The sequence below is a fragment of the Calonectris borealis genome, chromosome 3, assembly GCF_964195595.1.
Source record: "Calonectris borealis chromosome 3, bCalBor7.hap1.2, whole genome shotgun sequence".
In the NCBI taxonomy this organism is placed as follows: domain Eukaryota; kingdom Metazoa; phylum Chordata; class Aves; order Procellariiformes; family Procellariidae; genus Calonectris; species Calonectris borealis.
Window position 1 is genome coordinate 39,943,214 of NC_134314.1, and position 17,775 is coordinate 39,960,988.

The 17,775-nt window shown below is 38.6% G+C and overlaps 2 protein-coding genes across 8 annotated transcripts in view; one reads left to right on the forward strand and one right to left on the reverse strand.

Annotated features, from left to right (window-relative positions):
* The first annotated feature begins 4,647 nt into the window (after positions 1-4,647).
* Positions 4,648-13,879, forward strand: MRAP2 (melanocortin 2 receptor accessory protein 2). Its single transcript, XM_075145419.1, has 2 exons — positions 4,648-4,741; positions 9,537-13,879. Exons 1-2 carry the CDS (start codon positions 4,692-4,694, stop codon positions 9,928-9,930), a joined length of 444 nt encoding a protein of 147 aa, XP_075001520.1. The 5' UTR covers positions 4,648-4,691; the 3' UTR covers positions 9,931-13,879.
* Positions 13,880-14,160: 281 nt separating this feature from the next.
* Positions 14,161-17,775, reverse strand: part of CEP162 (centrosomal protein 162) — a 46,627-nt gene continuing 43,012 nt past the window's right edge. For 6 of the 7 annotated variants that reach the window (XM_075145408.1, XM_075145410.1, XM_075145407.1 and 3 more), the window contains one exon: positions 14,161-17,172. In XM_075145408.1, the coding sequence (XP_075001509.1) occupies positions 16,954-17,172 (219 nt within the window). In that variant the 3' untranslated portion in view covers positions 14,161-16,953. The remainder of the gene's footprint in view (positions 17,173-17,775) is intronic. The other variant, XM_075145406.1, reaches the window with a different exon arrangement.

Consider the following 17,775-nt stretch of genomic DNA (forward strand, 5'->3'; position numbering starts at 1 on the left):
AAGGTATAGCAGCAAAATGGATCTTGGAGTGCCATTGAAGTGATTGCCATGCTAAGAGTGGCAGCTCAGCTTCGCTGTCTGGCTGTGCTGTTCATTAGAGCAGGAGTGTTCTGTACAACTTAGTAAGAGAATGGGACAGAAGAAACAGCTGCTTTTTAAGTGGAGCTTGATGTACTTATGAAAGAGAGATTAACAGCAGTATTGAATCAGTGACCTAGGAAGTCCCTTCTGGTTTTTGTTTGTTGTGGGTTTTTTTTTGTTGTTGTTGAACTGATAGATTGTAGTTGGTTCTGGTTACTCTGGTGTTACAGCGTGCATTCTCAGAGGGCTGAATTTAACCTAGTAAAGGAACAGTCTATGTCTGTGTGGTGTATGGCATGATATTTCTTGACATGGTATGTTCTTGGTATGTTTCTTATTCTAGCTATTTCTGGCTGTGTCGAGACTGTTGAGGAATGTGGAGGCAATGGGGTCAGACATTTAACTTCACTGAAATCCTCACTTGAGGAGGAAGGAGGAGAAAATACACTGGGCTTGTATTAAGAGGGAGACTTTGAATATTGACAAATCCTCATTTTTTGATTTATTGGCTTTTTTTTGGCCATGTAAGAAATCTTAACTCTCATAAGCCTAGCCTCTGCTAACAAAGATAAATTTTGTAGAGGCAGGTGTCACAAATGGTGAGGTTGGGGCTTTGTAGACATATTACCACTTGGAAATACTCTGTCTCCTTCAGGTGTGCTATTGTAACTTTTGTAGTAATGGTGGAATTCAAATCGGTAATATAAACTGAGGTGAAAGCAATGAGAGAGGCTGCTTCAGTGATCTGGCTTACAATGTAAAGTTAAAATGGTGCTGTTGGCTCATATGTATATTGTACAGTTCTACTGTAAGCTGTAATGAAGCCAAGGGGATAAATGGCCTGACCATTTGGTGGGGAGGAGTGTGGTGCGGGGAGAAAATGTCCGTGGTACCACTCCATTTAGCTCATTCAGTCTGAATATTGAAAATTGGAAGTGGCTGAGTAGGGCACTTCTTACTGTGCTGCTCTGAGAGCAGGAAGCACCTTTATGGTGGGACGATCTTTGAATGCTGTTGGATATATGAATGTGAATGCTACCAAAGTCCAGAAAAGAGTTTGAAAGAAAATACAACAGCAAAACTGGAGAAGGGGTGTTAATGAATGCCTACAACTTATATTGGAGATCTTAAAGGGGAGTGGACTCCGGTTTCAGTGATGCAGGCTGGCAGTGACAGTTGGCCAGCTGTAAAACATCACTGGCCCTTCTTAAAATTACAGGTGTGTGATTTATTTTTTTTTAATTTATTCCTAATACAGAAGGTATTTCACTCAACATGAGAGGACACTGTTTTGAACCATAAGGTAAAATGAATTCCACAACAGAAAGTTGGAGGCTGCTTTTGGATTAATGCTGATTTAATTAATTGTAGACAAGTGTAGATATACAAATACAAATAATATACATATAATATAATATACATATACATAATATACATAATATACATATAATAATATACAAAGGAATTTAGAAGCCTGTTTTCTGAAAGCAGAGAAAAATTTATGCAAAGTGACCTGTGAAGAAAAAATATTCACAAAACAATCTAATACACAAAAATACATGTCTTAAGGAAAAAAAAAAAAAGAAAAAGAAAAAAAAGAAGTGGAAGTGGGGAGAAGATGAGGTGTTCAAATGCCACAGTGACTTTTCAAATATATGACTGCAAAAAAAAAAACAAACCAAACCCAAAACTGTTTCACAAGCAAAAAGTATGTTCTGCCTGAGAAGTGAAGGCAGGAACTAGAAATCAAAAAATCCAGAAAAGTAGACGCCAGATGTTTTGTGAATTAAAATTTAGAAAGTAAATAGACAAAGATAGCCAGAAGATATCTATGACTGGCAGAGATACAAACAAAATCCTTTCTTGTGCCTTTGGATCAGAAGAAACCTCAGTAAAGTTAGAGAGAGATAAAATAGGTAGGAATGATCGGGGAGTCAGAACTGCTGCCAGGATGTTACGAGTCTGTGTTAGGAAGGAAAGGAAGGCTGATATTGCAACTTGGGAAAGTCATGGGATACTTTCCCAATCTATTTGTAACTTGGGACAGTATTATAAATGTAGTCTTACATACCATATTTTTTGAATAAATGTTGTGTTATATACTGTTTATTTTGAATAAATGTTTGAAGTTAGTAGGTTTGGATAATTTGCACTTAAATGAGTGAGAGCTAAATGAAATACTGAAGATAACTTGGGCTATCTGCTTTAATTTTAAACAAATCCAAAGAATGTAATTGATACAGCAGAGGGTTGGAAGTGTGTCAGGAGCCACAATAAAGCAAGGAAGATGTAGCTTTAGGCTCAGTAAACTTAGGAATTCTGTTGGGCGGGAACACCAAGCAACCACAAGACAGGCTTGTTATTCATGAATTACAGGAGCACACAATGCTGGCAGGTGTGATTTTTGTGGGGAGTAGTAGTTTATCAGAATCCTGATTTTTTTTTTTTTTTTTTCCTTTAGTTTTTTTCCTTAGTTGATGAGTTAAGTTTTGCAGCTTGATCAATATAATCTATGTGCATATTTTTAAGACATCTTACTTGATTAGACTTTACATTCTGGTTATCAATGCAGTTGCATATCACTGAAGCACGTCTGACTAATTGGTAGGTAATAGTAGCTGTAAATGGTTAAGTGGTGAATTTTTTAATGGGAGTATTTCTTTTTAGATGAAATTTTCAGGTATTACAAAGTCTGGTAGGATGGTAGATAATCATGAGCTATTGTGTATTAGTAAGGCCAAACACAAGATGCATCTTGAACCACTGAATACAGGCTATACTTATAGAATGATACTGAAAATTATTCAGGGCTCATAGTGCACATGGAATTATAGAAATAAACTCATACCGGTGTGCTTTAAGCAAAAAGGAGAATTACAAACTCCTCCCGTGCCCCCATCATGGAAACTATACTCGAACCATCTTCTAGTTATTTTACAAAGGGTGTTGAGAGGGAGAGATGGCAGAGGAGAGATGGAATAAATCTTGCAGTGAGAGACTTGAAACTTAACATCTTTAGCTTACCAGAAAAAGGGATTAAAGAGTGACTTGATTGTGATAAAGTATTTTCACAGGGAGAAAATTTCAGGTTGCAGCAGGCACTTTGACTTTGCAGAGAAAGAGCAAATGGTTTGAATTGATTTCTAGTTTCCAGATCTACCTTTTAATGTGGGAGATATTTCACAGTGGGAGTGTGATTATCCGTTGGGGTCAAGCACCAGACAGGATAGCTGGATTCCTTGTTTTCTGGTGTCTTTAGTTAGTCCTGTAGGAGATTCGACATGCTGGCTAAAGTTCTGTGCTGTGCCTGCTGCACTGGGTCAGGCAGATCATCACGTAGCTTTACAGCCAGCAAGGATCTTTGAGGTGCAGTAGTAGCTGTGTAATGAGAGGTTGAGGGTAGATCGGATACCTGTCCTGACCAAGACTTCCCTCTTGCATGTTTATATGTTAATTTTTTGAACTCTTATAGTGGAAGTTTTGAATATTTGCATAAACAAAAAATAACTGAAAATGACAGGTGAAAAAGCACCTGTATATTGTGGGTTCTGGACCAGGTCATATTTTGGGTTGGTGCTCTGTAGCTTTGGGCCATGCTTATCAATTAATTGCTGTCTGGAAATATGTTTGTCCCACTTGTACCTCTCTTAAGCTCAAAGCTTCCAGGAACTTGATTCCTTCAACAGCAATTGTGGATCAATTTTGAACTCATAAGTGGGCACAGATTTATTTTAAGTAGGACTGACTATTTATCTATGGGTCTATTTGCTATAGATGAGAACAGTAGATACGTTTTATGCACACAGGTAAAAAGGTACGCTCTTCTCAATTGCTTCTATAGTTGGCTATTGCATTGGTGTTTTCCTTGTAATTAACCGGTGGCTTGACTTTTTTGTCCAAATCCATTTGGATCCTCTGACATTGTATTGCAGTTTTCTGCATGCAAAGTGGAAGCCCAAATAAAAAATTACTCAAAAATGTCTTGTATATGTTGGTTATTGTTATTTGTTGTGGTAGCAAATAGTTTTATCTGTGGTTCCGTTTATGTCAGAACCCTCTATCTTACTGCTGAAAGAAAGCTAGATCTTCCTAAACCTATTGTATCAAAGAAATCCATCAAAACCCAGACGCCTAAGGGTCTCAGGCAGAAATAATTTAAAATAGCCGGAGTTCAGTTCTACAGGGATAGAGGTTTTTTGCTGAAAATCAAATAATCCTCTCTTCTGAGTTCTAGCACTGAAGTTGTTTCCAAAGCAATGCTTGGATATGGGCCAGGCATCACGAAGGGAGCTGCTCCTATTTTACTAACCAAGAGAATTCATTGTCTTCCCTTTTTCAGATTGTTTTTGGTTTGTCTGGACATCAGTAACATTTGGGCTAGAAATGAGAGCTTCAGTGGCGGCTTTCTGTTTAAAAACAGATAAAGATAAATCTGATTGTCCTTCCTCGTTGCCATCCAGGAATAAGATGCAAAGTCTTTTGGGTCATGCTGCATGTGGAAGGGAACTTTCTGCAAGTGCAGGTGAAATACTGATCATCTTGTTTTCTCTTTTTCACCAGATTCCATTGTGATTGGATTTTGGGTTGGTCTTGCAGTTTTTGTCATCTTCATGTTCTTTGTCCTGACCCTGCTGACGAAGACAGGAGCACCACATCAAGAGTGAGTCTGAAAACTGGAATAACAAATCCAGCCTGCTAAGTGGTGGGTCTGTTCTTTTGCAGCACCCAAACAAGCAGCGACAGTGCTGATGTTGCACTGGCTCAGCATCATCTTGTTCCACTCCGTTCTTATGAAACGGTGCTGTTTATCATTGTTTCAAATAATCTTTGTTCCAAGCACTTCTAGGAGACCAGTTTTGTAGAATTGTTATTAATGTGTTCCCTATGTAGCAAATAGTCAGTAGGCACGCAGTAAGAAGGAAATAGCTGCATGTATGCCTTTTCATGCTAAAATGAAGTTGGTGGGTATGCTGCCAACCAGGTGGCTTTAGATTACTGTTCAGCAAATAAACGGGGTCATTCTAGGTAGGCTCACGTTATGATGGAGTAGAACAGAAATGTGAATATTGCAGAGTATATACAAATAAAATGCAGTGCAGATGTTAAATTAAGGAATTTGAAGTCTGGAGGGTTTCCACATGTTTGTGTGTTCAAGTCCAAAAGGTAGATATTGGTAGTATTTACAAAATCTTCCCTTAACCCTGTAGCTCCCCTAGGATCAGAATATCTTAGTTTCTGCTGAGAAATTCCAGTAGATGCTGAAGTACAGATCAGCCCCCATGTGTTTAACACCGGGGTCCCCTGAAAGTCACAAACTAATCTTTTTTTTTCCTTGTTCTTTCCAGCTGATAAGTTATGTGCAGACCATGTCTTGCCTCAACCATTTATCTGCATTTGCGCAGCACACGAGCTGTCAGTGTCCTTTCCTCTGAGAAAGTTTGAACTCGCATCTCCTCTCAAGCTTGTGTGCCATAAAGTAGAAATAATGTCTCTGGAGAGTGAGATTGCTTGCAGGCAGGTAGCAATGATGAGAAGCTGATTGTGAAAGGCAATTGTTAGTACTTATCACTTCCTAAAGCAGCCCACCTACCTCTGCCTACTGAAGGCCCTTTGCTATTTAGTCATATGTAGACTGGCTCTGAAACTTCATGTAATAGCACATCTCTAGAGGCAGAGTCTTATTAGAATCATAGAGTCATAAAGGTTGGAAAAGACCTCTGAGATCAAGTCCAACCGTCAACCCAAGACCACCATGCCCACTAAACCATGTCCCTAAGCGCCTTGTGTACATGTCTTAAATACTTCCAGGGATGGTGACTCCACCACTTCCCTGGGCAGCCTGTTCCAAGGCTTGACCACTCTTTCAGTAAAGAAATTTTTCCTCATGTCCAATCTAAACCTCCCCTGGTGCAACAATATTAGGGAGGACATACATTTATTGTGAGCCTCTTCCGTGCCCCTAAATTTTTGCTTCTGTGAGGAGAAAATAGAGGCAGAAGAATTCAGCTTCCCAGAACTGACTTGCTGAATTTCATGGCTGGTATTTTTGCCTCCCTTACAGATTGTCATAAAGTAGCCAGACCCTGCTCCCAAATATATTTAAAGTCCTTCTAAGTGTTGGTGAGCTGCTTCTTTTCCCTGGACATCTTGTTTCTTAGCTGAGCATCTGAGTCTGTATCCCATGCGAATAATAGGAGAGGGGAAGAAGTGATGAAATCAAATATACAACAAAGATAATTTAACATGGATATTTGTCAAAAGTTTGTACACTTGTAAAAATGTACTTTCAGGTAGCAGAGGGCTGCTTGATATCTCCCACTGTGTTTTTGCTTTCTTCATCAATTTTCTTGGAACAGGTTGCCTAGAGAGTTTGTGAAACCTCCATCTTCGGTCAACTTCTACATCCAGATAACTTGATCTGAATTCAGAGTTGGCCGTGCCTTCATCAGGGTGTTAGGCTAGAGACCTCCAGAGGTCCCTTCCAACCTAAATCTTAATATGATTTCTCTTCAGTTGCTGAAGCAGCCCAGTCATTTCCTTTCTGTATTTGTTTTAAACTTCCTTGCAGCTTTGGGAGCTGTGTGCTTGAATACTTGCCCACTTATTATGTATGCTGAGCTGGCACCTTTAACAAATTTGAGCACTATTTTTTTTTTTGAGATTTGCTAACCCCCTGTGTACGGTACTGGAAATAGAACATGCAGGAATATGCCAAGGGCAGTGAATACCCTTGTTTCCTCTTATTTTTGAGACACGTATATTAAAAACTGGAGAACGCAAATACCTACCTGTAAAACCAGTGCAGACTGTGGTTTTAGTTTGCCTGCATCTTCTGTCTTTATACCTGACTGGATTCTTCATGACTCATCGTTTCATTAGTGGGCTGTCTTGCAGCCGTCCTTTAGAAATAGATGTTAATGGGATTCCTAGGTCTTGGGAGAAAGCCAGCCTGATTGACGGACATGTCTCTGACTTCAGTAAGTCAATTTGGCTGTTCTTTAAAGTACCATTAATCTGAGAGATAAGTGTAACTGGGTTCAGATGGATGGATCCAAAGTAGAATACTCTGATTTTTCTAGTAGTATGCTTTTCTTGGCTCAATATAAAGGGGTATGATAGCATGTACTTTTCAAAATTGTACAAGATGTTCAGAATTGGGTACATTCTCAGACCAGAAGAAAAGGGTCAGGATATGGATGGGGAGAGGTAGAAATTTAATTATTTATGGAAATGATGCCTGTTGCACATTTCTTTTGTTTGTTTGCATATTAGTATGTGTAGAACATTAGCTTGTGCGACAAAAAATTGTGTTGACAATCTTTCTGAATTTCTGCTTGAAAAATACTCTTGTTCATCACTCGGGAGAAGATAGTATGCTATGTTTGTTTCTGCATTTAAAAACGTCCTTAAAAACACATTTGTGCAACAAATGCATCTGTTCATGTCACCTTTGGCACAAAATCTTGGCTGATATAATCTCAAAGCTTCATGCAGCTATTGAGGCAGGTTGTACATTTAGTTGCAGTAAAGGTGAAATGACTGATAATTTTTTTGTTTTTTAAGAAATCAGTTGGTTTTGGTTAAGGATTCTGGGGTGAAATCCACTCGGAGAAATACAGATCCACTGAAAGAAAAACTTCCACAGATACATGTATGTGTTTGCTGAAAACTTACTCAGGAAGGTTTCTCAGGTTCATGGTAGCACTTCTGGATTGGTACTAAGGATCTGTTTAGATTCTCCAAGTTCCCTTTGGGATGCCAAACCCTGCTGTTTTGGAGGATTGGTGACTTACTCCTTTCCATGGTTTGCCAAGAACCCCAGGTCACTTCAGGGAGTGTTGAGAGAAGGGGTGTTTAAGCTAGAGGAATGTAAAGTGTCAGTCCCAAACCAGTATGCCTCTGTTAAAAGCGTGTACTGGGCAAAATGGTCTGTACCCTGACAGTACACTCAAGTCCAGTGGGCAGAGTCCAGAGCTTAATACTGAACCCAGCAGACTGGAACCCAGCATTGTAGGCTGGAAGATTCTCAGAAAAGGGAGCTTGGGTTAGCATTATAAGTACATAAATGTCAGTCGTCAGTGCTGAAGGCTACCACAGTATTATTCCAGTCTGTTTGCCTCTTGGTGTGTATACAGTAGATTATTAGTTAGTTACTGGTCAGTCTTGCATCAATTTAAATGTTATGCTTTTACATGCTTCACTTTGAAACGCAGAATGAGCCAATGTACTTTTGATAAACCAGAGGACTACTTTGGTTTGAAGGCTAGTGTAACTGATTTTGTTAGGACAGAATTCTCGTATCATGTAATGGAAGTAAATTAGCATTTGAGAAGCAGGGATCTTTAAGATTAACTACCACTGAAAGACTAATGGTAGGTATTCTCTGAACTTGAAGGTTTTAGGTGTAGATTTCTGAAGGTGCCATCTGAGGCTTTCAGAAGCCTTGTAGGCATTTACCTCCTACTGCAGGCTCGAGGGAATTAAATTATAACGTTTCTCTGAAAATCTCTGCAAGTGCTGTGTGTACCCTTAGGAGTCCAACTGTCTGCCTCCAGTGTCATTTGCTACATGTTCACATGTAAACAGTACGATTTATTAATTCTTACTTAACAAAACTTATATTCTGAGAATATGTTTAGGTTTTTCAGCACTCATCCTCTGAATGCCTCTGCTGCCTTTCAGATGCAAATAACTTGCATTTTGTGATGACAGCATATAAATTCAGCCTGACAATGTATTACTATCTGTAAAACTTCCATCTAGCTTGAGCTTCTCTCACTCCCAGCTGTTCGTGGCTCCCGCACAAGTCCATGCAGACTGGAGCTGGTTTGAGCTAACACTTCCAGAAAACTCCAGGAAAGATGTTAAGATGTCCTTCCTGGGCTATGTGTCTGAATTGCTAAGACTGCCAGTCTTTATAGCAGTTTTTAGTTCTAGCTCTCCTGATTTGGAAATCTGAATGTCATTGACTGAAGTCAGTGGAAAAGATGGTCTGATGTCCAGACAACCAACGCTCAAATGATGCCTTTAGTGACAGCAGTGCTGCTTATGTCTCGGAAAGAGTTTCTCTATCAAAGATTTTTCTCGAAGTGTTCTATAAGCCATTTTAAAAAGCTTGTTACTACTTGATACTATTTGATGTCAAGAGGAAATACTGAAGAGTATTTCTGAGCTCATTCAGTGAGCTGATTATTAAAATATATTGATTACTAGAAGTGCTGTATAAGAGTGCTGGCATTGATAACTTATTCGCATGGAAAATTATCATGACAAATCACGATTTAAAATAGCTTCAGCAGAAAATAACAAGTAGTCCTGGCTTTTAAAGTCTGCTGTCGATAAACTGTAGGGTTTCCTTTCTTCCTGGTCATAATGATTGCTGAAACCAAATTTGCTGTTAAGAACTCAAATAGTTCTACTTTCATGCTTACTGTATTTTTCTTTTTCCTCCTTAGCAATGCAGAACCTTCTGAAAAAAGATTTCGCATGAATAGCTTTGTGGCAGATTTTGGAAGACCTCTAGAGTCGGAGAGGGTCTTTTCTCGTCAAATAGCTGAAGAATCCCGGTCACTTTTCCATTTCTGTATTAATGAAGTGGAACATTTGGACAAAGCAAAACAAAGTCAGAAAGGTCCAGGTCTGGAGAGTAATATCCACTTCCAGGAAGTTCCCAGGAGCAGTGGAACGTTTGAGGAGGACCTAAATTGTCTTACAAAATTTAACATTCCTAACTTTGTGAACACTGAGCAGAACTCTTCACTAGGGGAGGATGATCTCCTCATCTCAGAGCCACCAATCATTTTAGAAAGCAAATCAGTCATGCAATCTTCCCATCGGATCCTTGACTGAAAAGTCTTTTACTTTAAGGTAAACATTCCTGTTATTGTCCAGTTTGAAGCCTTTCTTGGCCTTCTGGTATTTTGATAGAAAGTATTTCAGACCTGTGCTTTTTATTGTATGTAAGACTGGCTGTGCGGACAGAACTCAGTTTAGACAAGAAGTAAAACACTGAATGCTTTATTCTGATGCCTTCTGTGGTCTAAACCTTTTGCCCAGCATTATTTTTGCTTCCTGATTTTTTTTCTCTTTTTGTTCTTTGTTTTTAAATGACTACTTATGTCCAGCTTCTGAAGGATACCATAATAATTTGTGGGGACTGTGAAGGCTGGAGCCTGGCATTGAGAGGTCTATGAAAACTCCTAGGCCAAGAAAAGTGTAAACCTCAAATTAAGACTGAAGCAAGGAATAAACAGGCAGCCCCTGGGGAGGTTCTGCAGCTCTACCACTCCCAAAAAGGACATCTGAAACTGAGCAGCATAATGGGTATCTGCTTGGCATTAACTTCAGTTTCTGATTCCTAACTGCTTTTCGGTGCAGGTTAAACCCAACTTACAAAGCTTCCAGAGGGAATACCTTGCATATTAAATTGTTTGGTTACAGTGTTTACAAAATACTACCACCACCTGCTGCTGAGTAAAAGCAAATTGCCTGTAATTATAGTACTTCAGAGTGATATTCTGACAGCTGCCCAGTGATGACCTGGAATTAGCACTCTACACACAAACAGTAATTTGATTCCCCCCCCCCCCCCCCCTTAATTGCTGATGCAAACTTCCAGTTTGGTAAGTGCAGGATTCAGTAGCTAAATCACAGGAAACCAGATAAAAACTCTTCTTCTTTTGCCAGTAGTTACTATGTGCAAATGGTGGTGGTATATTAAGCCGGTGTTATGCTTTGCTCATAGGCTGACCCTTCCCATGCTTTTTGGCTCTATAAATGGCCTGGTTTTGACCAATGGGCCAGTGAAGGTCTAGCAGGCTTGAGTTGTTGAGAGGACCAGTTCCAAAAGCATAGCTGAGCTGCACTTGCTCCTTCTTTTTGTACTCAGTTGGGATGGTGTTGCAACTACAGCTGTTCTCTCAGGGAAAGGTTTGTAAGGAATTGAATAGGTGTAATTTCAACCTTTAAGTTTATTTTTTAGAGAAAGAATAAGGGTCTGAACCTTAGCCAGTACTTAAATTACATTTCAGCTTTCTTCAAAAGATGGTAACTAATGGCCAAATGGTTTTAGAGCAAGCACATAGGATGCAGAGGAACCAGGTTCAAATCCTTTGCTGGATTTGGAATACGAGTGCTCTGCAGGAAGTTCTTAACTGAAATGAAACTAGTGGATTCAAGATACTGTGCCGAACTGGGTTTTCTTGAAACTAGCCTGCTTTGAGAACATGTTTGTGTCAGAGTGAAAAATGTAGCAATGGCCTGCTGATACTGTCTTCAGATGCTTAAATGCTGATTAATTCATTCTTCCTTCACCTGACAAATAGAAAAAATGGTGAATGGGTTGTGCATTTAAAGAATACAAAGAGTGGGGGAAACCTCTTTTGTTTTTATCTCCTGTGCCCTTATTATAAACTACTTATACCTAAATTTCCTGTTTTCAAATGTAATTCTTGCACTACTTCCTAGTGTTTAAAGTAATGGGATTGTACCTAAAGCAAAGCAGAGACTGTTTAAAACTAGCAGATTATTGTTGAAAATAGTTCCCAAGAGAAGACTGAAGTGAACCCTGTTATAAATGAGTAGAGCTGCATGGGTTGCAACATAGGTCTCCAGTATGCTGCTTCAGGTGCAGAAAAGGCCTCTTTTTACAGTAAATACTTAACCACAAGTATGAAGGCTGTAGCTGTGGACTTTCCTTTTCTCTTCCCAAATTAAGAAGTTTGGGAAATCTACCTTCTGAATGTGGCAGCTGCTTCCTGCTGAGGCACCTCAAACAACTGTTAGCTATCTGATGGTTAAGCTTTGTCTGCTCAATATTGTTCTTGCTAACAAGCTCTGGGACTCCTACTAAATGTGGCTTTTATAGCCTATTTCTGGATGAGCGAGCTGCCTTTGGTGATGTTTGATTTTTTTTTTTTTTTTTTTTCTCCTTTCCCATGCTTGAAAACAGAAATACTGCTTAAATGAGGGGAAAAATCTGTGTGGAATCCATCTCCTCTGCAATCAATAAATTAAGCTTATTTTTAAAGCACTTAAAACTAGGTTTCAAAACAATCCAGGTCTGGTTTTAGAAAAAGAAAAGCTTTCTATTCGCAGTGGGCTAACCTAAGCTTTTCTTCTGCTACCTTAAATCTTTGTGGCTTTTCTTTGGGTGTATAACTGCTACTTTGGGGAGAAAGGAGAAGTATTCATGAGTATGGATGCTGGTGACACTTAATGCCTAGATGAAAGGTATTTAATAAAATGATCAAGGGATAATACCAACTTAACTTACAACACATTTGAATTGCATTCTTAGTGTCCTTCTGAAGCATGTATTAATCCTGTAAAAGGTATTTAAGTGTTTGGTTCCTGCTTCTGTTCTTCCTTAATGGTTCTTCTACTTTTTCCATCTATCTCCCTTCTATCTTTGAAGTCCTTCAAGCTGCTTTTTACATAAAAACAACCTGGCAGTCCCCACTGCACAGCTCCCACGTGACTTCAGAAGAACTGAGGCAGCAATACAGTCTGATTCAGATTTTTGCTCTGCCTCTGCATTAGAGCAGAGTCAAAGGCAAACGGCAGAAACTTTCTGCAGTCTTCAAAAGCAGTTACTTTAAAGCTGTTCTTTCTTTTTCCAAGAACTAATAGACATGATGGTTTTTCTCAGGGAAAGGGGATTGGTGTAATAACTAACTTTGTAGAACATGTTTAAAAAAATTCATCTTTTCCCAGAAAACCAACATGAGTTGGTTCACTATGAAGTGAATAGAAAGAGTTTTGACCAGGGTAATCCTTCAAAAGGAGTCCTTGGAAATTAATGGTGTTTGAAAATGGAATTATTGCAGGTTTTCTAACTGCTTGGGCTGTCTGTTTCAGAGTCTCTTCTCAAAACTCACTATAAATGCATCACCTGTGGTAGATTTAACTTCATGGAGAGTTCCCCTAAGATTAGTACATACGTTTGTTTGCATAAATGTGTATTGTATTCTGTAAGAACTTACTAGGTCAAGTTATGTATTCCAGTTTTCAAAGGTGAATATTTGTGAAATGTTCTGTGTAAACAAGTTTTAGTTGTGTACCTTTTAAAAAAAAAACACCAACAAACCTACAATGTAAAATCAGAAAATACGTGCTCATAGAGAAGAGAAAGGGAAAGGTAAAACCATGAACTTCTCTACTAAAATCCAGTGATATACAGTCTCTGAGGCTAAAAGGTAAAGTAAATGATGTGTATTTGTCATGCAATTTAGTATTTATGCACCTGAGCTGTAGATCTTTAATACTTTAATACTGATGATTTTTGCCACTCTGTGATTAAAAGAACCCCACAAAACCCTTCCCTGGCAAAGGAGGAATTCAAGTGTGCTTCTCCCCTTCTGCTCTGCCCTATCCTGGCAGTGAAAGACGACAAAGCTAAATAAATCAACTGGAGATACTGCAGAGCTGGACTGAACTTACTCAGCAGCCTCAGGTACTGACAGGTAGCAAGGGCAGCACAGAGCTACAGAACCACATATTCTCCATCAAGAGCAAGAGTTGGAGGCCTGTGCTTTCTTAGTTTTGGACATGAGGGATGTAGTTAGCTGTATGAAAGGCTAAACATTATGATTCAAAGTTATCAGAGGACTTTCTGGTCAAAAGAGTCAGGGCAGCACTTGATGCATGGCCCCCCTTCCCTGCAGAACTGGATGTGCACAGCTAATGCTAGTATACAGACCTGCTTCCCTTCTTTTTTCCAGAACAGGTTAAATGCTGGATAGAGTGGCATACTTTTAATGTATTATGTACTATCAAATAAAGTCTTCATCCATGATAACCCATTTCATTTGTTACATGAACAATTTTGACGTGTATTTCAGAGAACTTGAAATAGAACATACTGCTTCTGTCTCTGCCACAAGTGGCATGATGAGATCTGATATACTTCTGCGCACCCTGTTTTCGTCTCTTGAAGCAAATGTCCTCTCTGTAATCTAGGTCACTGAGTCACTTGATTTCCTAAAAGCTTCAAACATGACAATTCAAATTATTATACTCCAGCTGCTTTGCTGTAAACAAATGACTTCTAGCTAAACATAAGGCAATGATTCAAAGAAATGATGTTTAAGATTCTTTTAATCCATCCATTATAATGCCTCCTGGAAACGCATGATGAAACAGTATGGCACAAGAAGAGGAAAAACATACATGAGGAGTATTCTATTACTCTCTGAAAGATCTCGCTGCAATCCTCAGTGGAATACAGTAAAAGCTAATGACCTGTTTTGTCAGCCTTTGCTCTGTTTCAGGGTATTTTCCCCTTTCTGTACTGTTAAGGCTGCTGGAGAGTCAAGAACTAATAACTTTAGCAGGGAAGTTAAAACTTGAACCTCAGTTCTCTGAAAAGAACACCATTACTACAGCCATTCAAGACCAGATAGGGTCTGTTACTGTGTAGAGTGCCCACTTCATGGTAAATGCCTAAAACCTAAAGACCATGCTTCAGTGAGTGTACAACTATATAAATACATGTGAGGACACAATATAAACCATATTATAGCATACAGTAATGGTAAATAATATTGTCCCTCCTCAGTAAAATAGACTCAGAGAGAGAATTTAATTTGACATTTAATTCAAACTATGTAAGATACCAACATTTGCTGAGAACTGAATATAAGAATTTTAAAAGGTGTTTGAGTGAACTGCATGAACACTAAGGCAACCCCCTCCTGATGACCTAAGGATTATATGTTTGAGAGAGAGAGTTTCCAGCAGTCCTAGGCAGTGCCCCAGCACATCTGCATCCAGGACCTGGCCTCTCTGGGAACACAAGGGTTGCTGTAATTTAAAAAAAAAATCTCACTTCAGGTCACACACTTTAATACAGTGTTACAGGTACAGCAAATTGTACAGGAATAAATGGTAAGTAAGTTGAAATTATTCAATTTCATCCTTTTCATTTGCAAAACAGTCCCAAATCAAGAAAATACAGCATATTTACACATAGCTGATATTTTATATACAAAGCATTATTGTATTTACACATATTATGAATACAGACTAATACTTCATTATTGGGGGGCAAAACATCCATACTAAAAATACTGAAAATATCTGAATTTGAAACAACCAAGATTACTATATTAATTGCCAACTGACCATCCTTTTTTTATATCTCTGTGTATACACTTTCTCTCTCACTTTATGTTTGTGTATGTGTATGCTAAAAAAAAAAAATCCACTTTACTGTCTGTGCCTATACATTATAATTTGTTATACTATTTTGTTCTTTATGCATGCTCAGTCACATGCTTGTATAAGACAAAATGCATGTTTACTGCTGGTCCCTGAAGAAGCATGATACATAAATACATATACACAGACCTGAATTATTTCACATTTGACTTAAATGCTAGCTTCAACCAATACTACAAGGACCTGAAGAATGCATTCTAGCTTTTATCTTCTCTTTGAAAACCTGTCCTTCCAGCCACTGAATAGCTAGCTATCTTGAATTTTCTTTAATGTGATGTACTGCTGCTTTTTCTATCCTTTTAGCAGCAGGTTTTTCATATATGACAAGTGTAATAGCCACCCTCATCTTCCCTCCCCCATCTCTTCTTTGGAGCAGGGCAGCCCCTGTGGGTTCAGTGGTTCCTAAGGCCACATTTTCTAGACTGCTGATTGTTCTTTTCCCTCCAGTTGGTCCATCTCTTGAAACAAGGGACCAAAAGCTTTGCACGCTAAGTTACAGGTTAGTGCTTCAGTAGGAATTGCTCCTATGCTATCCAGCATCTTACAGGCTCTACATTTAGGTGTGTAACTCCATCAGGGCATAAGAGGAGAGGGAGAAGGCAATGACCTCTCTAACATTCAGCTTGTTACCTGCTATGATGCCTGTCAGTTCAGCAGAAAGTTACATCCACATTTGGTATTTGGGTAGTGGATTATTCCTGCTTAAGCGTACTTGTTTCCTTTGTCACTCCTGAAGACTATCGTTTGGGGTTTTTTTCCTGGCCTCTTTTCCAACTTCAGTAATTTAACTCTAAATTTGCCCACCATATCCCTGCAGTTGAGCTTTAGTACATTGTCTTCTCATTTGACTGGCCTTGTTCTGTCAAGATCGTCTATAAAGATACTACGTCAAATTCGGAACAGCCCATTGTAAGAAATCTTACTCAATACAGCCTTCCCTGTTAAAAGGGGTACCAATAACTACTCTCACACTGTATTTTACAGGCTTTGTTCGTATCTGCCCCATAACAATTCCGCTAGACCACTCTGCCATCATTCCTACCAGCACAGTTGGAAGTATCTGCAAAGTAAACAAAGAATAGTTTGAATTTGAGCATCACCAGAGAATGCCTGCTCTGCTCCAGCGCTCCAATCATTCATTCACAAAGTTGAAAGGGGTCTTAAAGATAAGGGAAGGAACTTTTTATGAATTGGAGGGAGAGAAGCAAAATGTTGGAAAAAGAGGATTTTTATGCCCTACCGAATGAAAAATAATAACTCTATACACTAAAAATACAAGCCAAACATCAAGTTGTTCACAAAGGAATCACTATAAGACAAATTATAAACAAAAATTAAAAATACTCAGGCATGTTCTACAGTATCTGAAGAGCATCAAATGGAATTTTTCAATGGCAGTTGGATTTATGGAATAACCTCAATATTCCTAATATTTTTAAAAAATTGCACGTAACTTTATTACTAACAAAATATGAGACATACAATATGACTGGGGGTGTTGCTCAATGCAAATCTACCTTTGGACAAGCAAGACTCCAGATGAGAAGAGAATGTAATTCAACTTACGAGTGTTACATTAATGATTTTCAATACTATTTTCTATACATAACTTTGAATATTAAAATTCTGCTTCTCTAATCAACTCCTACCTAATTAGGTCTTCCAATAGCTGTCTGTCATGCTGAATCTACTGGAATTAGGTGCAGGAATAACAACCCCTTGTTTCTGCAGTTCACGTAAAACATCTAATATTGAATCCAATTCCACTCGAAATTTCTCCAGTTCTTGATTCTTCCGTTGTGCCAGTCGTCGCCACTTCTCAACCTCGTGGGTTTGCCTTGCTTCAGTAATATGTTGTGTCAGTTGGGTTGCCTGCAAATTAGAAGCAAGTCAGCACTGTGACTTCTTCGTCAAATACTCAGCCAGCGCTGCCCCTTTGCAAAAATATTCATTATATTTGATGCTCAGTCTCAAAGCCCCATGCTCACGTTGTTAAGTGGAAACAATTTGTTCTGAATATTACAAAAATAATTCTGTAGCAATAAATTCCTTGAAATATTTGCATTAATGACCGAAGGGTAAAATCCATTACTGACTAATGAGCCTCAGGAGAATTTAACTTACCCTCTCCAAAGCAGCAATTAAAAGTTTGAATATTTAAGACAAAGCTGAGCATATAATATAAACCCCTCTGTAATCAAAATGAACCTTTTGAATTGCCATTTAAATGTGTTAATTGAAAGAATGCTCTGCAAGAGAAACAAACCAAATCTGAATGACATGTTCTGGGCTACTACTGTACTTTTAAAAACCACAAGTTCTATGAATTATCAGAAAATATCCTGTAGTCACAAAGGTCTGAAGCAGCTGCAGATAAAAGTTTGAATTAATTTTGACATGAATCCATGGCATAAGCCTATTGAATTACCCAAAATAAAAAGTGTCACAAGATAGCAAAATCTCCACACCACTATG

Bases quoted from the DNA above. Each gene is read 5' to 3' on its own strand.
- MRAP2 (XM_075145419.1), top strand. From the start codon at position 4,692: ATGTTCTTTGTCCTGACCCTGCTGACGAAGACAGGAGCACCACATCAA. The intron at 4,742-9,536 runs GTGAGTCTGAAA...TTTCCTCCTTAG, and splicing joins ACAGGAGCACCACATCAAGA to CAATGCAGAACCTTCTGAAA.